This window comes from Macaca mulatta, chromosome 1 (assembly GCF_049350105.2).
Source record: "Macaca mulatta isolate MMU2019108-1 chromosome 1, T2T-MMU8v2.0, whole genome shotgun sequence".
Taxonomy (NCBI): domain Eukaryota; kingdom Metazoa; phylum Chordata; class Mammalia; order Primates; family Cercopithecidae; genus Macaca; species Macaca mulatta.
Window position 1 is genome coordinate 5,942,301 of NC_133406.1, and position 24,733 is coordinate 5,967,033.

Consider the following 24,733-nt stretch of genomic DNA (forward strand, 5'->3'; position numbering starts at 1 on the left):
AAGAAACCACTAATGTGCTAGGAGGAAAAGCAGAGTACAGTATGGTTTCCACATTTCATGGGAAATTATTTACACATTACTTAAATATCTTGAATCACAAGATCCACCGCCTCATCATTTTAATAGTATAAGTCATCATAAGTAAGAACCCAGTACCTTGTATTTTAAAATTGTGATTTATATATTTTCCCAAAGAAGTTTTATATTCCTGCATAATGGCCCACAAAATGACTGGGTTAATCATATTGGAAACCAGGTTAAAGAAAACTCCAACACATGTCATAGCGTCTAAAACTATAATTAATCTGTACTTCCCGCACTATATGTACCACTGTTTGGTGGGCTGTCCAGATAATGGCTGCTGAAATGATCAAGGGGAAGTTAAACGTAAGCAAAAATTAAGCACTTTCATTAAGAGAAGTTAAGATTTTTCCTTATTTATGTGGTTGATATCCATAACAAAACATGGACATGTTAATATTTTTCAAATTTCAAAAATAGAGGACATTTCTCAAAGCTTAAAAGAACTAAATTTTTAAAATTTATGGAAATGAGGTTTTTTGGATGAAAGAATGAAGTGATAGAGAAGTTTAAATCAGTTGTTTGAAAACTGTGTTTTTAAAGAACAGGGTCTTGTACAAGTTGGAAAGATAGTCATCTCCTAAAATAAAATGATACATTTTTCTGAAGGTATAGGCAAAATTAAACAAATAGATAAAATTTTCTCCTTAGAAAATTTCCTGCTCTTAACTTTCTTTTAAACTCTTATTGTCTCCTAGGACGTACCTTACTAATACTCTGTGGACTCTAATTTAGCATAATTGTATGTTTTATTATCAATTATTGTTAAATGAGGGAAAATTTCCATATTTTTAATGAAAAGGAAACAGTTTTGGGTAACTCAAGAATTTCTAGGGATAGCCTTATTACATTTTTTTTAAAATCACATGTATAAAATATATTAGTTTTGAAAAATAGGTTTTTCTGATCTTTCCTTGTATAAAATAATTTTATTCAAGTATTCTTACTTATCTGACATGATTTTTGAAAGACATGTTTACAGTGATATCTGACACTTCATATTTTAGGTCATACTCCTTGGAATGACTAACGCTGTTTAAAATTTTGCTCTGTTTTTAATCTTGTCATTAAAATAAAAGAGTGGGAGGAACCATATCTAAGAACACATTACTAGTGTTCAGGGGAGTGTCCACAGTCCTACTTTTAGATAAACATTTCTTGAATAAATTGACTTAGGTCAATACAGGGGGATGGCTTAGAATAGCAGTCATAGTCTTATATAAAGAAATGGGGAAATAACCTATCAAATTATGATTTTTAATAAATAAGAATTCAAACTTTTTATAGCTTACTGATACCATAAGTTATTGTACCTCAGTTTGTCAAAAGCTGGGGCTAGAGCAGTCTCCAGATCTCACCGTTACGCCAGAGTTCCCGGATGAGTTAATGACCCAAATGAGGCTTCTTGAGGTCTTCTTCGTTTCCACACACAGAAACCTTTTTGGAAGGTAAAATGTTTGAACTTTAGAAGGATGACTCCTCTCAAGCTCTCCATGACCTGAAGCGTGTCTAGGTTTAAAGAGGATACCTTAGATGGGCCCTGGGAGATGGCCTTTGGGCACTCCCAGGAGGTAAGCCTGAAGCACCCGAAAACCCTCACAACAGGCTGAAATCACTTGTGTTTTCCATGGAAAAAACGGTAATGATTGTCAGTTTTTAATGCCTTTTCCCATAAAAAAAAAAAAAAGTAGGAATGCTATGAATTTTCTCTAGCTGTTTATGAGTTTTTGGGGGATAAAACAAAGTTACTAGACCATATTATTATTATATTTAAAGCAAAGTTTTTACCATAATATTGCTTCAGGGAACTCACATCTGTAACGACATTAGATAAAGAGCAATTTTCAGAAGAGAATGAAAAACTTCAATAATATCTGCAGTAGTCGTGCCAGTGTTTTTCTACATTATATATACGTGTTTATATAAAATTCATATTATATATTATATAAATATGTGAATGTATGTATACTTACCAAACTCTAGGTTTTTTCTTATAATAGCTTAATCACATTTTTTGTCTTTTTAAAGAAATTTCAATAGCTTTAGGGGTACAAGTGAGGTTTTGGATACATGGATGAATTGTACAGTGGTGAAGTCTGGGATTTTAGTGCACCTGCCACCTGAGTAGTATACATTGTACCTCAACAGGTAGTTTTTCATCCCTCATCCCGCTTCCGACTTCCCCACTTCTGATTATCCAGTGTCTATTATACCACTCTATATGCCTTTGTGTACCCATAGCTTAGGTCCCACTTGGAAGTGAGGACATGCGGTATTTGGGTTTTTGATTCCTGAGTTACTTTACTTCGAGTAATAGCCTTCAGTTCCATACAAGTTGCTGCAAAAGACACTATTTCATTCTTTTTTATGGCTGAGTAGTATTCCACGGTATATATATATACCACATTTTCTTAATCCACTTATCAGTTGATGGGCATTTAGATTGATTCCATATGTTTGCAATTTAGACATTATCTTTTATTAAATATACTTAGTTATGAGATGTGTATTTCCATATGTACCAGCAAATATATGCCAGTGTATGAATGTGACAAAAAGGAAAATTTTAATATTTCAAGGCTATGGGAAAAAGCAATGTAGATTAATAGGAGAGCCCTGGCCTGGGATTCGGTTGACTAGACTCTTGTTTTGGTTTCTGTCCGTCCACTGCCCAAGTTCTGTATTTATGAAACGGAAGGATTAATGGAATTGAACAGAATATTTCCCAAAACTCTGTATATTTACAATTCTGAATTTTTATTATTTTAACAAGTAGAAACCTAGAGTAAATACTCACAAGTTTCCCACTTCCCTTATGCTTGGGAAGTCATCTTTTTCTCCCCAAGTAGTCATGATAGTTACAGCTTTCTACCCTTGAAGTCATAAGTGCTCTGAACTGGCAAAGAATAGAATTTAGTACATGGTTATAAAAGTCCTTTCATTACAGAGTTAAGTAATGGTGGGAAATGTGACCTCTACTCTTTAGTGAATAGATCTTTTTAATATACAGAGGCATTGTTCTTTTTGGCTTAATAATGAAGGCATTCATTATATCTAGCACTTGGTTCTAATCTAATCTTGGTATAGAATCCATTGTTTGATAATGTAATATGACCTTGATTGCAGTTCATGGGGAACAGTCATGGCTGTGGTCGCTGTAAGGACCCTAATTATAGCATTTCTTTTGTACTTGCAAAGTGAACTATATTTTTATCAATGCTTATGAAGTTTGAGTAATCAAATTCTTTTAGGAATTGCTGTTGATTAATCCTCGATGAGATATTTCCTTACGTTTTTGTGATTAGCTATCAATATAATTTGATGCATGTTTTCTTATGTATATGTTTTCACATAATTTTCTTCATTGTGGTTCTATTATTGTTAGTGAAAATTGAAAATGTCTCTGTGCTCTGATTAATTGCCCAGTTGTTTGCTTCTTGAGGGCCACCTTTACTTAAAAGTAGAAAACTTGCTGGATCTTAAGGTTTTTAGTATGTTTAAATGAAAATGTTTATATTTGTGAGCATATTTTAAGATTTAACTATTCAGGGGAAATATAATAATTCTGCTGTAATTGCCTGTTGAAATAGAACAATTTCCAAATTACATTTGATGATCATTTTTAGCTCAATTACAAGAAATTTGAGGTTATATTCTTCCTTAGCCCCGTTTACATACAAATCTTTTCACTGTAGTACAAGGAGAAATGAGGGTCCCCGAAGAAGCTCTTAAGGTAACAGTTTTTACTTAACTTCTTTTGCAAATCTACTATTCACTATGGTTGATTTTACTTCTTGATGTTTCACTTCCATTTTTAAATGTTTTACAGCATGAGAAGTTTACCATTCAGCTTCAGTTGTCGCAAAAATCTTCAGAATCAGAATTATCCAAATCTGCAAGTGCCAAAAGCATAGATTCAAAGGGAGCAGACGCTGCCATTGAAGTGCAGCACAAAGCTACCGAAGCACTGAAATCCGAGGAGAAAGCCATGGGTAAGCTGGCCTCTCTCTGAAGACCGTCTTTATACTTGATCTTGAAGACACTGCATGCTTTGTTCTCAGAAAGTTGGCCATGTCCATATAAAAATAATGTATAATAGTGATAATTTCAGAGTGTGTTTTAATGCTGCCAGTGCTTTCATTAGGAAACATTATAAAACACATAATTATATATGGCAGTTGTATATAGGTGTGCTTAATATGTTTAAATGTTTAAGGGAAGTAAATATAGTCATCCTCCAGTATCCATGGGGGCTGGTTTCAGGACAAAACTCCCATGAATACCAGAATTCATGATACTGAAGTTCCTTATGTAACATGGTGTAGTATTTGCACATAACTTATGCACGTCTCCTCCTGTATACTTTAAATCATCTCTAGATCACTTTAATACCTAATACAATGCATACACATCACTTCATTTGTGTAGTAGTACTTGGCATAAGGCAAATTTAAGTCTTGCATTTTGGAACTTAGTGGAATTTTTTTCCCCAAAGCATTTTTCATCTGCAGCTAATTGAACCCATGGATGCCGAATACCTACAGATTCCGAGGGTTACCTTACAGTATTTTTATTATTTCATGTTCGTCTGCATTTTCTTCTGCAGCATAACAACAAAAATGAATTAAAAGGAAATTTTTAAAAATCAAATGTAGCTGTATCATCATATAATAATTTATAATTCTCGGAATGTTATAAAATGCCTCACATAAATAATCCCATTCAAACAGAAACAAGTTTTTAAATGGATAGGTATTACTACATTTGCTCAAACAAAAATATGTTAGTTCTGTTAAGAACTAGTTTGTGTGCCCTTGGGCTTGAAAAAAATTAGAAAATGGGTGCTCATGCCAACATTTACTTTAGCTTTGTCTTTTACATTTAACCTTAACGAGCCATTTCTGATCAGACTGGTTTTGTTCTTCCCTAGTTAATTATTGCCTAGTTTCAACAAACTTGTTCTTCTGAGGTCACTTTCTGTCTAAATTCAAGTAAAATGCCATTTGTTACAAGTGGTTCAGTTATATACCAAACAAGTCATAACACTTGAAGAAAAAGCTACTGGGATATGTAGCACGTTGTTTGACTTAGATACCACCCAGTGGAAATAGTATTTATTTAGTTATGTCCAACATTGGATAAGATCTTATCACAAATACAAAGCTATTCAGGATAGATTACATTTTAGCTATCAAGACTGTACTTTGCTTTTTAATTTAAGTAATCAACCAGGCAGTTCTAGCATTCTGCGAAAGCGTATTTTTTTCTGTTTCATCTGCTCTAGACAGATTTTTCCCACCTCTTTCCAGATATTTCTGCCATGCCCCGTGGTACTCCATTATATGGGCAACCGTCATGGTGGGGGGATGATGAGGTGGATGAAAAAAGAGCTTTCAAGACAAATGGCAAACCTGAAGAAAAAAATCATGAAGCTGGAACATCAGGTAAAAAATCTCAATCACTGTGACATTAAATGGATATTTTGGGAAGCATATGTAATCTAAGCAAACAGCTGTCTACCATGAAAAGAGATGCTCTAGTATTCTATAATTTGATGTTTTTTAATTGATGAATGTTTTAATGGCCTTGTTATTTTAATGTAAAATTTAAAATTATGAGTGATTATAAGCAAAGTATTAATTTTAATATCTTTATAAAGCACCTTTAAAATATTTTTTACAGTTGAAAGGAGAAGTTAAGATTTGGAAAGCAGATTAATGATGTAACTAGGCATTTTAAGTATATAAGAATAATTATTAAAATATATCAATTAGACCAAAATAGTAGGCACTAATTTTGTGTTTTATTAGATCCCCAGCATGTAATCATATTTTTAAAATAAATTAGTTAATTTATTCTTTGAGATGGGATCGCACTGTGTTGCCCAGGCTAGTCTTGAACTCCTGGACTTAAGCCATCTTCCCACCTCAGCCTCCTGAGGAGCTGAGATTATGGCACACACCATTTCATGTCCAGCTTAGTCATATTTTTAATTGAGCAATTTCCACTTTGTTCAGAAATGTGATATGAAATTACAAGTTCTTCAAAACCTCAGTGTGCTCATTGTGATGAGAAATGGCAGCAACAGGATTAGTTGAGTTTGGCAGCCAGCATGAAAAAATAGTTCTGGGTCAGATTCTCAGAGTAATAGTCAAGTAATGTATGTTTGATATTTCTGATACTGTTAATGGAGTGGTTCAGTCCATAAACCAGAAAATCAAGACTTCCAGGAAATAAATGGAGGTGTCAGTTGCCACATAAGGACCTTGCAAAGACATGAGAACAGAAAGATGGAGCAGCCAGTTTTTGAGATAACAGCAGATAAGGATCCAGAACTGGATCTTAAAATCCTGTACTTAAACAGGCACCTGGGCTCAGTATGGAAGACTAAGTCTGGCTCTGAAACAAGGATAAATTTCATGAGAACTCTTTTCAATTTTCTACTTTTCACCCTAATTCTACAAAATAAATAGTACATTTTTCTTAGCTGGAGAATGAGAACATTGGTTCTTTAGGTATGCTCTAATGGATACAAGTCTAAGAAAGCAAGCATTGTCAACTTGATCTTACGGTGCCCAAGGCCGAATTTGTCAACTTTGCAAATAAATTCCCATCCCAGCTTTATTTGTTTCTGTCACCAGCAGTTTTCATCATGCCCATGCGCAGAAACAGTATTACTTTGCACGCTTTCAGATGTAAATAACAAATGCTGCCTGAGACAAACAGGAAAGAAATTTCCTGGCTCACATAACTGAACCCCATCAGGGTTGTTTACTTCAGCATCTCAGCAATGTCGTCATCAGCTAGCTAGCTTCTCTCTGCCTCTCAGTCTTGCTCTTCATAGTGGTTGCAGACTGAGGAGTTTACCCTCACTCTCATAGGCTGCCTGCCAGTAGCAGCAAGGGGTACATGCTGCTTTGATCACATGCAACAGAAAAGCGAAAATGTTACTTCCAGAAGACCTTCCAGAATTTGGAAGAACTTTGGCAAAAGTTCTCAACATCTCTCTCATCTCATTGACCTCTCACAGGTTCAGGAGAGGGTCACCTGCTTATTTCTGAACCAGTCCCTGGCAAGGCAAGTTAGATTATCCTTAAACCAGTCTTGCCCACCTTGAAGCTGTGTGTGGTGTTAGTTTTCCCCCAAGCCACATGATCTGTGTCGGGAAAGAGTGGATATCAGAGACTTTTGGAGTCCTTTGAGGAGGAAAGAACAGGGAAAGGATATGGAAAGAAAACCAAGGATGTCTGCTTTATTTGTAAATTTTGTGTGTTCCCTTCCCTTCACCTTGTTTGTGTAATCCTTAGGTCTGTAGGTCTGTTGCTTTCCCCACACTGCCCCCCGTCCTGAGTCATGATTGGGCTACCAACCTCCTGGTTTCAACCCTCCTGCAGTTTATTTTGTATAGTACATTTAAATTGCTCTTTATTTTCTTTGCTTAAGAAACTACAATGACTGTCTTTTGCCTGCCAAATAGATTTTAAACTAAGTTTTCTATGTCAAAGTTTTCTAATTTTGTCCCAATTTCCATGGTCGCTTTACCAGTTGTTTGAGTGTTTACGTCCCATTACCAGTTGTTTGAGTGTTCTCTCCCAGTGCATCCCCCATAAATTATGCTAATTCCTGCCTGCTCTTTTCCCACAAACATAAATACACACATACATTAGATGATAAAGAGATACATTCTAAATGATGTCTGTATATTTATCATCAATACCTTACAGTTTCATTCAGTATGTTGTGTGTATGCCTCCTCCCCACAACTAAACTATACATGTCTTATTCAAGTACCACATAATATACTGTCATTGTGCCCTAGAGCCACCTATTACTGAGAGGGGAAAAGATTTCCCAATTAGGTGATTAAGAAAACATAGCTGAATAGAATTATCACCGAACTCTGAAAATCACTAATTTTTATCTTGCCATTAACATTTTTAGCCCTCCCCTGTCACACACAAAACAGCTTTTGAAATCTGAAGCACATAACTTCTAACATACAATGAAGTGTATATGTAATCTTTATACAGCAGGCATAACCATGATTTACAGTAATAGCTAACACTGCAGTAGTGTTTACTTTATCCAGACATTCTTCTACGTGCTTTGTATGCATTTAATTATTTAATCATCACAGGAGTATTTAAAGGTGTAGTTACTGTGATTTTGTAGATAAAGAAACTAAGGCATACTGAAATTAATTTACTTGTCAGAGTCACCCAACTACAAATAATGGAGCTGGGATTTGAACTTAGATTGCCTGACTCCAGAGTCCATGCTCTTAAGCAGAAGTTTTAATATTTCAGCCATCATTATTCTTGTAAACACAACCACTCTAAAAGCGTATACTTCATAGGGTACAGATACTTAAACACTCCAAAATCAAATAGCCATACAAATTGATCCCTCATAGCTCAGCATAATAAAATAAATTTCAAATGTGAAGCATCCAGCAGTACTTTCATCTCTATGAATGTAACTGAATTCTCAGCTTGTGTGCTCTTTCTGCTCGATGAACAAAAGCTGTCTCATAATCTTGGCATTCTTTTTGAGTAATAATTCAGTGATTTATGTCTTGTGTCAAATTCCTTAAAGTGCCCTGTCTGATTAGTAATAGCCTTAAGAGACTCTCACTTGCTTTCTTATGTTAGTATGAGGATATTACTGTTTCAGGTTTATCATTTGCAGCTTTTTAAACTATAGGATGAGGGAAATAGATTACTGTCTTGAAATAATTTGACGCCAGCAGAAATTGTAGAATCGGATTTGAAATGTATATCAAGTGTTCTTTAATTTGATCATTTTGAAATTAAGGTATTTTTAAAAATTTAAACGTTCTTTTTTAAGTTTCAAATTGTGGAGTATACGTGATTAGTTTCATAATTTACCCTGTAAGCATACTCTTAGTGAAAGCAAAAAGGGATTTGCTTCTTAGTTATTAATTTTTAGAGTTACATTCCAGAAAGTATAATAGTGTGTTTGCTACCTAGTAATTTTTAACGTCCCTCTCTGAGGGTTCATATATATCCAGAAACTCTGGAAGACTTGCCATATGGTTTGAAAAGCCCTGGTTTAAGCAGATATTTACTTTAGAGCAATTTCGTTCTCAGAAATGTGTGACTATTTTTAATCGTATTAAGACAGAAAATTTGTCCTCAATTTATTTACAGCTATGCTTTTCTACCTCCTAACTTGGTCTCAACAATTAATTTAGGTTATAATTAAAGGCCTTTGACTGTTGCACACATTTTGAAATGGCATGTACAACTGGGCATCGTAGATTTTTGGCTCTCTTATATTGATTTTTAATCCAGTGAAACTAAATTTGGAAATGTTCAAGTCGTAGCTCCTTCTAAGCAAAAGGAGCTTCTCAGGTCTTCTTAATTTGACATACTTGAACAGACTAGGTTGGATGGATGTCTTAAGCAGAATGAGCTGTTATAATTATAGTCCTTGTCATCTCAAATAAGTTTAATATTTCATTGAATTTAGTACAGAAGAATGAAAAGAACATTTATTCTGGATGAAGTATAAGTATCCCTTATAATACATTGTGTTAAGGTAACACAGTCATAAAGTACCTTAAGAACATAAGCAGATTATCACCAATTGCTTTTCTGGTGTAGATATATGGAATTAATTACAGCATAGTCATTAAATAATTTTTTAAATGTAGTAATTGAGGTTAATAATATAATATTAGTCTAAACAAGTATTTACTCTATTATTTAGTTTAATTTGGTATAACAAAATGAGTTTTGAAGATAGATGAATGTTAAATTTCTAAATTCCAGAATATGTCCTGTCAGTGTTCTGAGGGAGGAAAGGTGCTTTATTTTCCTGTGTTGATTAGAAGACTCCTCATAGTTTTTCTATTAGGTACTTCTCAAGTGTAGTTGAACCACACCTCATCTGTTTTTATCATCTTTAGGGAAATGAGTCTTTCCACATAATGAATTTTCCAGATAATTGAACTTTACTTTTACAGTTGATAGTTTTTTTTAAAGTTTAACCATTTCCTAAGTTTCTATTAAATTCATTACCCATATTACCACCTTTTTTTTTTTTTTTTTTTTTTTTTGAGACGGAGTCTCGCTCTGTCACCCAGGCTGGAGTGCGGTGGCCGGATCTCTGCTCACTGCAAGCTCCACCTCCCGGGTTTACGCCATTCTCCTGGCTCAGCCTCCCGAGTAGCTGGGACTACAGGCGCTCGCCATCTCGCCCGGCTAGTTTTTTGTACTTTTTAGTAGAGACGGGGTTTCACCATGTTAGCCAGGATGGTCTCGATCTCCTGACCTCGTGATCCGCCCGTCTCGGCCTCCCAAAGTGCTGGGATTACAGGCTTGAGCCACCGCGCCCGGCCATTACCACCTTCTTAAGCAGAGAAGGTTCAGTATAATTTAAAACTTCTTCTTATGACTCAGAATCATCATTAATCATCAATATCAGTATCACTATTATTATTCATGTATATCAAGAGCAATATCGATATCAATACTCAATTATATTAATAATATAATAATACTGACATTGCCTTACAATAATGTCCTCAGGAGACTGTAGTATATAAGACTGTTTGCCCTATGTACTGAATGGTACTGGACTACCATGTTTTTGGGGCCATTTGTCTGCTCTTGTTTTTCATCTTATCTCTACCACTTGGTGCAGTCTGTCTGTCCTTAATCCTCACTTTTTGTACCCTGCCCAAGATTTGCTACATGTGATCTGAGTAAATAGTAAAAATCTCTCAGTGAAGATCTTAACTGTTAGTAAAGTTTATGAATACTTAAGGATAGGCATTGTCATATCTGTCTTGGGTTTTTTAAAGTTAGATTTTGGTATTAGCTTTTTGTCTTCCTGATTCTCAGCTGTTTTTGAAAGTTGAGGGAGAAGCATTTATTTGCATATCTGCTTTGTTCTGGGTAACTTACATGATCTCACTTAATACTCATCCCACTAAATCTTCACAACAATCTTACGGGAAGATAGTGTTTTCTCACTTTATGATGAGGAAAATGAGGATTGCAGACTGATTAGAGATAAGATTTATGTGATTTCAGATCTTGTCTGGGCTTTGCACGAAACCGGCTGCCTGGTTGTGATCATCAGATCATAACATGCTGCCTTTCCACTCTGTTGTGCTGCGTGACATGGTTAGGTGCTTGATTTCTAGATGAATTAGTTATTAACTTGTGTAAGTCTCAAGTTTCTAGCTTTGAGTAAGTGCGAGTTTGAAGTAGTACTAACTTGGGAATGGTAACCTCCAAAACAATGCAGTGCAGTTGTTGATCTCAGCTGTCTTAATGCATGAAACATGTTGAAACATGTCAATGTTAGCATGTGAACTTTTTTTGCAAGGGAGGAAAATTGAGATAATATTCCTTTGAATCATGAGCAACAAGTGGTTGATAAGTGCTATATCCCTGGCCAGCTTTTTTGTGTTACTTGCTTCATAGCTGAGCCACATCAATTTTATTTGGCTCCCTGTGTAGTGGGTCAGTTTGACTTGGCTCTCTGTGTAGTGGTATTAGAAACTACCATCTTAACCTTGTTCTGTCACCTGAAGGATGAGCAAAGCAAAAACAAACTATATGTATATGTCTGTATGGGGGGAGGGAGAGAGGACAGGTTTATGAACAAGTTTATGATCAAGTACAGTACATTGTACATAGTTAAAAAAAATCACTGTCTGAAAAAATAGAAAAATAACATTAATGAACTATTAATATATGAGGAGTAGTTAATATTTTATTCTAATGGAAATTTTAACTAACATGACTTCAGAGTAAACACTCAAAAGTCCAGCTGAACATTTTATTTTTAAGAAAAAGATAAATTAACTCTTTATTTAATCAAACTTTTTTAAAACTTTAGGTCGTGTCATATAAATGTATGATTATTTCTCTGATAATGTAGAGTTTTTCCAATACTATTCTTTCATGTTCAGTGATAGGAAAACTGAGTAGATTTTAAAAGGGTAATTTTTTACAGTGAAAATTATAATCTTTCATATTACATGTTCTCCTTGCCTTCTATTTAGATTTTTTTGACACTTTATTATTACTATGTTTATTGTGAAAATGGAGTTTGTTGTCTTCAGTGCCCTACCCCACACATTTGATTACGAAAAGGGATGTTACTATATCATTCTTCTGTAACCTAAAAGCAGTCAGGTTTCTTATTATTTCATATTCAGACTGCTGTCAAGAAACCAATTATAGTACCTGACAGATCCCACTAAAATTTAATCTTTGAAAAGATGTTTCAAAAGATCAGATGCTTCACTTACTTAGAAAATGTTTGGAAACAGCCTGGTCTCCCTGTATTGCCTTGTTTTCCTAATAAATTGTCTGTAAATGATTTTTCTATTAATCTGTTTAAAAGCAGAGTTTATTTTCAAGCTTTAGGGAAATATATCTCATTTGAACTTGCTCTTCATCTTGATAATGGACATGCTTTGCTTCTTCAACAACAGGACAATATCATCTTTAATTTTTTTCTTTTGCATTTGCACTACCTAATAACATGCCAAAAACATTTTAGTTGTCATTTTCATTTATTCATAAATGCATTTTATTCATGTATTTTATTCATAAATGCATCTGTTTTTAGACTGTTGTATTAGACTCTGAGGCGATAGAAGAGTAGTGATAGTGTTCCAGAGTTACTTGCTCCTTCTGCCAACTAATGTTAATCTGAGGTTTACAATTCAGCTTTCCTCCAAGAATTTTTGACACTTTTGCATATTCTGCTGTATAGAAAAGTAAACTGATTTTCTTCCAGAGTCATTGTCTGGAAACTGAATTTCCCATTTTAACCTTATTTCTTTCACACTGCTGCTTGGATTGCAAACCACATGTTTTAGTCTTTATAAAAAGTTTGTATCTTCTTGCAAGGATCGCACTTCAGCAATATCTTTGTCATTCTGAAAGTAATGTTTCTGAATGTAGTGGTGAAGAATGGTAAGTGGAATCATTACTTCCAGAAGATCACTTACATATTTACTTCATGTTTATATTCTCATTTGAGTACCTGTTCTCCTTTGAAGCACTACATGTGCTACATATCTCATCTTGGTGACTTGAGAAGGAAGTTCATAGTTTTTCTGTCACTTTTTATGTATACATTGAACATGCATCTCCATCTACATTTTATTTTAATTCTTTTGGACCTTAATGAATTCTAGATCCAAGTTGGAAAAAATATGGACTTAGCCATGCAAGATCCATTTCTTACCTGCTTTGCTCTCATTTGCCATTGCTGCTGCTTATCTTGCATCCCCTGTTGGTAATCAAATAGCATGTTTATAATCAAGATTCTTTTTTCTCTATGACATTTGTTCTGTAATATAAATGCCATTGGTTTTCATCCAGACTGTGATCTGCCTTCTAGTTCTCACGGAGTAGTACACATGGCCATTACCAGACTCCTTCAAGTGCCAGAAGCAATCAAATATTTTGAATTTTCTCTTATTTTTCTCATTAGGGTGCAGCATAGATGCCAAGCAAGTTGAGGAACAATCTGCAGCTGCAAATGAAGAAGTACTTTTTCCTTTCTGTAGGGAACCAAGTTATTTTGAAATCCCTACAAAAGAATTCCAGCAACCATCACAAATAACAGAAAGCACTATTCATGAAATCCCAACAAAAGACACACCAAGTTCCCATATAACAGGTGCAGGGCATGCTTCATTTACCATTGAATTTGATGACAGTACCCCAGGGAAGGTAACTATTAGAGACCATGTGACAAAGTTTACTTCTGATCAGCGCCACAAGTCCAAGAAGTCTTCTCCTGGAACTCAGGACTTGCCGGGGATTCAAACAGGAATGATGGCGCCCGAAAACAAAGTCGCTGACTGGCTAGCACAAAACAACCCTCCTCAAATGCTATGGGAAAGAACAGAAGAGGATTCTAAAAGCATTAAAAGTGATGTTCCAGTGTACTTGAAAAGGTTGAAAGGTAAAGTGATTTGATCATTCAGAACTTCCTATTTTATGATAAAGAAAATCCAGTCTGCAGTTACTATACTACTAGTAGATATTTACATGGTAGAAAACATTCTGCTTTTTTCAAAGGTTATATTTAATTTTAAAACTCAAGAGGAAGCCACACCACCCATGTCCAACTTCCTCGCTCAAATTAGTCTTTCTTCATTTTCTTGACAAAACCAGATTGGTTTTATGAACTTATATTTATGCTGTAAAACATGTTTCTTTTTCTTCTAGAAATACAAAATTTGTTAAGTTCACCAGTAGGATTCCCTAGCAGATGAGTTCCATCATTTTCTTGATTTAAGGAAAAGCTGTGTTCAATTCTGTTCTCTATTATCATTAATACCTAGATTCTGAAAGACATTTTAAGTTGGTATGAGCCAAATGTTCCACTTGGATAATACAGTCACATCACTGAAGGGAGTGCTTCAAAGTATTCTCAGTGGTTACTCATAAAACAAAGGTTTTTGGTTTAGAAATATTTGGTAGGATCTGTTAATCAAGTTTATATTTTTTTTAATATTAGGACTTTATGAACATTAGGGTTGAATGTTCATTTTTGAAATAGTTATATATACTTTGTTTGTATAGAACTTAGCCAAAATTAGTAAAATTTGATATTTGTACATTGATGTATCAGCTGATCAGTTTTTTCTCATTGGTTTTGCCAATTAAGTTTATTTTAGAATTAATTGAATATAGATTTATGTTACTCTGTCTTACTTTTATTTAATAAGCTATCTATAAGGAAAATGATTTAGAACAAATTGTGATTACATGTTTATCTGAGCATTCTGTTACTATCTTAGGAGTTTTTGTACTCCTAACACTTCATCTAGTACTCGAGCATGTGATAGGTACTAATTTGAATAAGCAATGGGTGATTTCTCTGTCAATGACAAGACTGGCCCTGATTTAATCTATATCTTATGTCCTGGCATTCTGATCAAGTAATGAAGAAATAGTATTTGCATACTTATTTCTGATTTGCTTCTAAGACATTTCAGGACAGTGAGATGATGTGATTACCTAATTATTTGTTGGAGCCTATTACAATATTTAATTATAGTTATCAGCAGTTACCTGGCATATGTGTTTTTTAGACATGACTGTGACCTTTTACTTCTAGACAATACATAGTTGAGACATTTTATTTATATTTATATAGGTTAACAGTCACAAATAAATAGGCTGTTTATATGAAATGGATAAATAATATTGATATCCTAGTACAGTATAAGAGGTAGCTGAACCTTGAGAATTTAGAAATAACTTAGACTTTTTAAAACCACTCTTAATAAACAAAAACTGAGGTAAAATATCCTTTTAAAAGATAATCATTTTAAAAATATCTTTATTAAACCCATTTATATTGTAACTTAGTCATTATAACTTTTTTCTGTACTGGCTATTATTTTTAAGCCATTATTTTAAAACATTCTCTCCTCACAAGACCCATTTGTGGACCTAATTCCAAATAGAAGGATTAATGTCCACATGTATACTATATCTGTATTTTAATGATTAGATATTTTAAGCCCTTACTAGAAATTATGTAATCATATTACTGTTGTCCTTCAAAGTTGATTTATAGGTAGACATATATTCCAGTATGGTGGCAGTGTGAGAACTCTTCTTTTAGATTTGCCTTCAGACCATTTTACAAGCCATTCAAGGTAGTGTTTTTGTGAATAATACTCATTTTTGATCCAAGATAGATTCATTTTACTTTTCTGGACATGTGTATAAATGACATGTGACTTTCTCCAAAAGTCAGAGCTTCCATCATTAGATAACAATATTCCATGATTTAGGATATAAAAGAGTATATAGCAGGACTCTAAATAAGTGTAATTATAGCAAATAATAAAAATTTTACAAAAATTAGGTTTTCAGCAACTGTTTAGATCAAAGAATTGAAAGTAGGCAAAACAAAACTAAAACAAAAACTTTGCTCCTACAAGAGTGAAGTGCAGGGGCTTTGGGATAGTGAGGAAAATAAAGCCCATACACTTTGACCCTTTAGGAGAGTTGCCACTTCTTGTGGCCACACCACTAACTTGTTATAGCTAACCTACCCTAAAAATATTAAAAGGACTTCAACATACTTAGGCATGGCTAATGATAAGCAAAGGAAAGAAAAGAACTTGGTGAGGACTGTTTGCTAGTGACCTTTTTATTGAGTAGAAACAGAAAATTGCAACTGCGATGAGATATTGACTTGTATAACACCAACAAAATACAAGAGGGCATGGTAATTTTCCAAAAAAGAGAATGACTAATTTATAAGAAAAGTTTTGAACTACAAGTTATAGGAAAGATACTTGAAAGGGCCTGACACCACTAAGTGCCAAATTTTATGTATTAGAATCAGAATTAAATTCTGTGAAGATGGTATTTTCATTAAGATTGTTCAGTATGTGCAGGATCTATTCTTTGTTCTTATGGTGCAGCAAATATTGGAGTTTAGTTATCTTCAGCTCTTAGAAACTGGATTCCTTTTCAATAGAGCCAATACAACAATGAAATAGGTTGTAAAATCCAGTGTTTTTAATGAAGTCTGTATTTGAACTAGTGAGTTTGTTTGGGCTTGCCCTTCATCTGCTATCTGTTATTCCTAGCTTAATTACCTGAGGCAGGGATTTCATTAATTAATCTCATTTTTTCTTTTCAGATTGCATTTTGAATAGTCAACAATTTGAAGAAAGATCTTCAGATTTGTTGTCATATATGATTTTTATAGTATTAATCACTATTACTTTGATAGACGTGATCTCCAAATCACCTTCCTTTTGATCTTACTCCCTTTGTTTCCATTGCCTGTTACTTTTCCAATACGTGACCCTTTTCTGTGTGTTCTGTAGTTCTCTCTTCTGTGTCTTCTCATTCCTTTTATGCACCACATTTTTATAACTAGTGCTTCTGTGCTAAATCATTGGGACCAGTTAGTAATCTCTAAATTCATTAGGAACAACCTAGAAACATTAACACTCAACTTTTTCCCTAGACATAGGTTGTTTGCTTCTCCCACCCCCCAGGTCTTTCAGGTCTGATCATAATTTTGTTTGGAACCATATTATTCAGTGGGCGTTCACATTAAAATTTGTAGCCCAGGTAAATGTAAAAATCAGATTTAGTCCTGGAAGCATTAGAATGTATCTTGTTGACTAAATTCATTTATAGCTAAAGAAGTTTAAATTAATTTAAGCTCTGATTTGTGATTCCATTTAAAACATGCATAGAATAACTCAACTTTCTAATAATTTCGTACTATAATAATACAATATCATTTGATTATTTTTATCATATACTTATTACTTAGTTAATGAGAATTTTAAATCAGAAAAAAAGGTAATTTTTGTGTCATCACATCCAAAACCTAACAGAACCATGAAGGCTAACTATTTAGTGGCTTTTACTTGCTCTAAAATAGAATAACCTTTGTTAAAGAGGTGATCTTTCAAAATTCAAATATATTCTAACCTGATATGCTTCATGGGGAAGATATCTGGTAATATTTAGCACCATGCTGTTTGCCCAGTGGGTCCTTAGATCTAGGTGGAGATTTCATAGATGACCCTTTGCATTGATAGACCTCTCAGCATGCTTTATTTAACTCTTTGAAGCCACTAGGGTTTCTAATGCAAATACAGTTTTCAAAAATTCTCATTACTGGAAAGATATTTGGAAAAAATTGTGCAATAATTATTGGGGACTACAAATTTGAATCTTTTTAATAAAAAGGAAAAAATATGCTGAGCTTCTGAAAGTATTGAACATCAGTGAAGCTTAAGATTCATCACATTTTTACGATACTTGTGTTCTCATTTCCTGTGTAACAGTAAGCATTTCAGTGACGTTACCCTTTTTCTTGTCTTTTTTCATCTCTAATGCTAGAGTCAAATTTTTTATTGCTAAATAGTGTGTATAATTTGAAGGCAGAATTAATGTTTATTGATGTTAGGAATACAAATATCACAGAAATAGAGCATTGATTATCTATTAAGACATTGATGAAACATTATAAAATTTGCAGAAAGAAAGGCGATCCTATTCAGTCATTTATAAAGGACCTCATTGTTAGTTGATAAATTTGAATGTAACCATTGCAATTGAGCAAGTTTGCAGAGCCTGTTACTGAAGAGAACATATGACTTTGGATTGAAAAGGAGGAGGGGAACAAAACAAATAGCACTTTTGTGTATGCTTCTAAATTTCTACATGGGATTTTTTCCTTCTCTATTGTTTGGTTTCTTTTTGTATCCAGGAAATAAACATGATGATGGTACGCAGAGTGATTCAGAGAATGCTGGGGCTCACAGGCGCTGTAGCAAACGTGCAACTCTTGAGGAACACTTAAGACGCCACCATTCAGAACACAAAAAGCTACAGAAGGTCCAGGCTACTGAAAAGCATCAAGACCAAGCTGTTGTAAGTCAAACTGCTTTTATGATTGCATTCTTTGATGAAGACAATCCCAGAAAAAGAAGGTCATATTCTTTTACTCAAAGTGCGGGAATCTTGTGTCAGGAAACTACATATTCACCACCACATACAAAACTTGAGAAAGCAAAATCTCCAACAGCAGATGCCAAAGTGGTTTCTTTGTCTTTACAGACTAGCTCTGCGCATCACAGAGGGGGGCATGGTGTTCCACATGGGAAATTGTTAAAACAGAAATCAGAGGAGCCATCGGTGTCAATACCCTTCCTACAAACTGCATTGTTAAGAAGTTCAGGGAGTCTTGGGCACAGACCAAGCCAGGAGATGGATAAAATGTTAAAAAATCAAGCAACTTCTGCTACTTCTGAAAAGGATAATGATGATGACCAAAGTGACAAGGGTACTTATACCATTGAGTTAGAGAATCCCAACAGTGAGGAAGTGGAAGCAAGAAAAATGATTGACAAGGTAAATAACTGAAATTTGAGTGTGATCTTAGTCGTTGTGCGGTGTATTTGACTGGTGGAAATTATTGGAGAGTCAGCATGAGATGTTGTCATGAAGTCAGTGGTTTGTGAATTTTAGGGTTTTGTTAGGGAACTGCAAGACTAACAGTAAGACCAACATGCTTTGTGATTTTATTTGCTGATACTCTGCATTTGCCTGAGTTTCATACATAAAGCTCTGTACATTTAAAAGGTTTGGACCTTTTAAATTTGTGTAAATTAAAGATAGGTTTTAAAAATATTATGCTTTGGACGTTCTTGCTTTGCATTTATTTTAAAAATAAAAAGAAGCAACCAACCAACAAACATTGCTGTAACTCTGTTAACATAAATGTAGATATTAGCCAATGACAGTTAACCACAGATTTCCCGCCTACTGATTTCATGTTGGAAGCAGATGAAAATCCATATTTTAGCTTTGTTCTTTGTCTGTATTTTTTCTTAATTTGTATTCACTGCTGTCATTGGTGATAGAAGTATATGAAAACAAAATCAGTTGGTTATGATTTAGTTTACTGGTTTAGCCAAGTATATGCCCAGTCATGATGGTTATCTACATTTCAAGTATGTTCTTTGATATTACTGGTTAGTATGTGTAAGGATTGTTGCATGGTTTAAAAAGTAATTTTTCTCGGTTTTGCCAATGGTCATGAAAGGTTGACTTTAGAATCCGCTACCAAGGTAGTTGAAAAAGTCACTGCGGTTTTTGCCATTACTTTCAATGGCAAGAACCGCAGTGACTTTTGCACCAACCTGATATTACCTCTTGAAAAATAGCAGTATCCGTTTGGCTTAACATTAATCTTTTGTTTAAATTCTTGTTACTCAAATCTGCTCCATGGGTTAGCAGCATAAATATTACTTGGAAGCTTGTTAGAAATGCAGTTTCTCAGGCCCATCCTATATATACCAAGTCAAAATCTACATTACAAATGAGATCTCCAGTTGACTAACGTGCACATTAACATTTGAGATGCACTTATTTAGATGATAAGTTTCTGGAATGGCCTCTCAGGGAGGAGGGCAAGCTAAGATAACCCTTTGGGATGCAGGAAAAATATTAAAGCTTATGTTTACTTTTATTTTCATATTTTTAATTTTTATTTTGGATTGTGTCCTATAGTGTATAAAATCTCTTACTACACTGTAAAAGAGTATGTATAATTTCTAAGCATACATTTATTGTGGAGTACATGCTTAAAGTTTACCACTGGGCTGCTCAACTCCAAACTTTTGGAGACCCATTGTCTGGGAAATAGGTGAGCAATGTTATAGTTGTTAATAAGAGAAGTATAGTGTTTAAGAAACATCTAATGTTTCTTAATGACTGATCATAATGGCTGATGTTTTCCCATTAAAAGATTATTTTGCAGTGAAGGATTATATATATAGATAGAGAGACAGACAGACAGACAGAGAGCGCGTGCAATTTAAGAACATGAACACTTGTAAGCAGACAGATCTGGGATTAAATATAAACTTTGCATGTGCTAGTGTGTGCCCTTGGGTAAAGTAACCTCTTTAAGCCTCAGTTTCTTTTATCTCTGAAACAGAGGAGGTATCACTAGATTATAAAAAGAATTCAATAAAACATATAAAAGGCTTATCACAATACCCATCTTATTATATTGCTGTATAAGTGTTACTTTATCATTACTGTTATTAGGAGTTTCCACATTTGAATCTCTACATCAAGTATTAACAAATCCCAGAATGTTCTTTCAGCACTGAAAGAGTCAAATATAAAACCACAGTGGAAGTGACAGTGTGAGGACCTAGCTTGACCAGGATAGCAGAAAGCCAAGAAAGAAGTCATTGTAGCAGATGAAACTCTTCGGAAACTGCTGGATAGAGAGGGTGGCCACAAAACCTGGTTTACACCTGTTGCCTACAATTGTCATAAGCATCATTTTTTATTCTCAGAGTCCATTTTGACAGCAAATTATATGGTCTCACTATGGATCGAGAAACCCAAGGCTTTAGAGCAGGAGTCATTTAAAGGAGTAATGATAGTAGGTGCCCAGGTACATAGTTCAAAGACTTTCTTAGTTTGTATAAACCAGAAAATGAAGCTGAGACCATATTGCTGGGAAGAACAAAGCTCACTACATTATCTTGTGACTACCAAAGAAAAAAAGCTAAGATTCCATTAGCTTGAATCCACATAAAGCTCAAAGCCATATTCGGGCTAATTACAGTCAGGCTCTGGGAAAACAAAAGCGTAGAACCAGGAATCATATGCCTGAGTTAGATGAAGTAACCTGTGGGTATGAAGAAAACAAAGACCAACAACAGCCAGAAGGAAGGCAGAAAAAGCACTTTGGGAGGATAGGAGTAGATACAGGCATCATATCAAGTTGCCTGGACGAGTGTTGTCATCCAGTTTCTCCATTTTGAAGTTTGGGTGTGTGGGATGGAAGTTGGGGCCATCAGCTGTTGTTTGTCTGAACTTAAATGCTCTTTTGTCCTGGAAACGTTCATGTGGTCTAACTCTTCTTTTTCACGTCATCATTTGAGATGTGTTCTATTTCATTGATTCGTTTATTTAGCAACTTTAATGCAACATTAACTATGTGTCAGGCTTTGTGTCTAGGAGAGGGTGAGTCATAATGAAAAGACTGAGCTCTTTCCCTCAAGAAATGGCTGTGTACTGGAATAGATATACACAGACAAAAACCAAGACTTTAAAAATAAAGTTGTTGGAGGAAAGCTACCAGTAGCTTCCAAAAGGAGATCTCAGGTCTGCCTCAGAGAACATTCCTTCCTCAGAGAAGTCTTTAGTCATCCAGTGAAAAAAAAAAAAAAGTAGTCACTGTCATCCACTTGTTTCACTTTAATCATAAACTTTATTACTGCTTCACTAGTTCACTGTTTATTCATTTGCCTCCCCACTCCCATTGGAGAGAGACACAAACAAATGTAAACTCCATCACTGTAGGAACCTAGTGTCAGCATATAAAATGTCCTCAATAAATATTGCCAGCTGAGCTAGTGGTGAAACATATGTAATTAATCCCATAACAGGCATGCTAGGTAGAGTTTTCCGGAAATATGGAACAGCCTATTCGAAAGCACAGGAGCACACATGACTTGTTCAGAGGACCAAGTTACTTTTGAAGAGATGAGATTGGACTTGGTGTTGAAGTTCCTTATATATCATACTAAGGACTTTAATGCCAAAGGCAGTGGGGAATCATTGAAAACATTTAAGTAGGGCAATGATATGGTCAAGTCACTGTCAGAAATGTGAAGTATGGATTGAACACTGGAAATGCCAGAAGCACAGAAGGCAATCTAAAAGCTGCTGTCATGTCCAGTAGTCAATCAGCTAATGCCTAGATCTTAGGTAAGAGGTCTGGGCTAAAAATAGCCCAGATCTTGGAATCTGGGAATTATTAGACAATAGAGGGCAGCTGTCTTAGTATGTGTTGTGTTACTATATCTGAGACTGGGTAGCTTATAAAGAAAAGAGGTTTATTTAGCTCACAATTCTGCAGGCTGGGACATTCTAGAGCATAGCTGCACATATGGCTGGCTTATGTTAAGGGCTACATGCTGGGTCAAAACATGGTAGAGAAAGTCAGAGGAGAAGTGGACATACGCAAAAAGGCAAAACGAGGGGCTGCCTCACTTTATAACAGTCTACTATGAAGGGAACAAATCCATTCCCATGAGAACACGAACTCACAAGACAGCATTAATATGTTCATGAGAGATCTGCCTTTTTGACACAAACACCTCCCATAGGCCTCACCTCCCAACACTGTCACACTTTCAATTAAACTTCTACATGAGTTTTGGCAGGGACAAACCACATCCAAACCATAGCAGTAATTGAATACAAAATATGAGATGAGATCAATCAGAGAAAACGTGTAGGGTGAGAGGAACTAAAGTATGAAAATCTCAGCAACACCAACATTGATGGACAAAGGAGAAAAGTGAACAAAGGAAAGTGGAAAGTATCAAACAGGAATAAGAGAAAACCAAAGGAATATGTAGCACCTTGGAATCAAAAGCAGAGTGAAGAGAAGCCAGTAAGCAACAGTATCACATGATACAATGATGTTAACTATGATGAGCACAGAATATGCCTTTTCAGTTTTTCTCCAAAATACATTGTTATTCTTGGTCTAAAGAAGATGAGCAAACCATGTATTCGCATCTTACCTTGGGAAGAGTTGTGTAACATTGAAATAGGGTTTCTTTAAAGAGATGACCAAATTAAACTGCTGTCTCCTTATTTTTCTGTACTGGTAGTAGTTAAAAGATAGTGAGCTACCCTCTTTTTCTGTCGCCAGGTTATGAGATTACAGCATTTGGGTTTGTATTTTGGGGCTGTCTCTGTCAATAGATCACCTTATTTTATGCATGTCATCAAATTCACCTTTAAAATGTTAACACAAATACCTGATATTGGTAAAGACCTCTTAAGTTTTACATCTAAGTTTACATGGAAATACACTATAAGAAAGTGCTGTTGACCGCCTAAAGGCATTTATCTCTCATAGTAGTAATATCTCTCCCAACCCTCTCTCCTTTGGCCTCTCTGATAACTACCTTCCCATCACAGTACCAGTTTCTTCTCTCCACTCTTCCATCAAAAGAGATAACCACTGAGGCAAGAGGAGGACCTCGTCAGGGTTACTTCCTAGCCTCCTAAGCTAAATAGGAGAAACTTGCGGTAAGAACAGAAAGCTAAACATTAAATGAACAAGAAAAAATCTTGATCATTGTGGAGGGCTTGAGGAACTATCTTCTTAAAAGCGATATTTCTTCTCATCAATTTCATACCATAGACAACTCTGCCAGATACTTTTCTTGTCCCGAGTTTTGATTCTTGTTCATTGTGTCAATATATCTCCCCCACATAGCCTCTTATTAGCGTCTTTTCTTCCCTCATAGGGCCTGGTCACTGCTGGTTCTATAGGCAACAGTTGGTAGGGAAGAATCTAGAGCCAGGAGACCTGTAACAAAACTAGAAACACGGGAGGAAGAACCTTTACAGAAGTGAGTCAAACAGCTCAAGAAAGTCGGTGCTGAGGACCTGGACCCTGGGAAAATATTCCAAACCCTGAAAGTCACAGCAAGATTTAAGATGAGATCCAAGTAAGACCCAAGGAAATGATGATAAACTAGAATCAAAATCTATGTAGACAGTGCCACATAGAACTCAGAGAAAGGCAGGATGTCCAAAGTCCACTCAAATAGAAAATTAGATGTGCATGGGAACTCAAGGAGTAGAAGATCAAATAAGAGCCTTGGACAACAGGAGAAGACTTTGATAAAAGAGTCAGCATTTTTATTTTTGACTGAGCAATTTTTTCTATATTGAGAACTTTTTCTTTTTAATTTATACCAGGAAAGTTTACTTTTGGTTCCTCTGATCAATTCTCCCCAAACCTTCTTGACCTCTGCCGCCTCCTTCCTAGGTATAAGAAACCCTCTTCTGCGATGTTAATTTCCAAAGCTTCACGAGGGAACCCTCACCTTTTATTCAGTCACAGGCCTAACATAATAGGTTTGCCCTCATTTTCCTTTCTCTCTTGTTGTATGAAATTCTGTTTATTTTCCTCTTTGAGGAACTTTCCACTTACTGTGCCCTCAATCTAATAAGTTCTTCCTTGTGTTTTTGGCATGCCTAGCTTCTCATAATTCATTTTATTTATTCCTTCCATCTTTTTATTGTGGAAAATATATATAACATAA

The 24,733-nt window shown here is 35.0% G+C and overlaps 1 protein-coding gene across 18 annotated transcripts in view; it reads left to right on the top strand.

Annotated features, from left to right (window-relative positions):
* CEP170 (centrosomal protein 170) overlaps positions 1 to 24,733 on the top strand; it is a 129,618-nt gene that overhangs the window by 48,114 nt on the left and 56,771 nt on the right. For 10 of the 18 annotated variants that reach the window (XM_015127526.3, XM_077998185.1, XM_015127542.3 and 7 more), the window contains exons 5-10: positions 3,756 to 3,814; positions 3,911 to 4,073; positions 5,391 to 5,525; positions 13,567 to 14,043; positions 18,343 to 18,506; positions 18,693 to 18,986. In XM_015127526.3, the coding sequence (XP_014983012.2) occupies positions 3,756 to 3,814; positions 3,911 to 4,073; positions 5,391 to 5,525; positions 13,567 to 14,043; positions 18,343 to 18,506; positions 18,693 to 18,986 (1,292 nt within the window). The remainder of the gene's footprint in view (positions 1 to 3,755; positions 3,815 to 3,910; positions 4,074 to 5,390; positions 5,526 to 13,566; positions 14,044 to 18,342; positions 18,507 to 18,692; positions 18,987 to 24,733) is intronic. The other 8 variants (XM_015127551.3, XM_077998203.1, XM_001091819.5 and 5 more) reach the window with 1 other exon arrangement.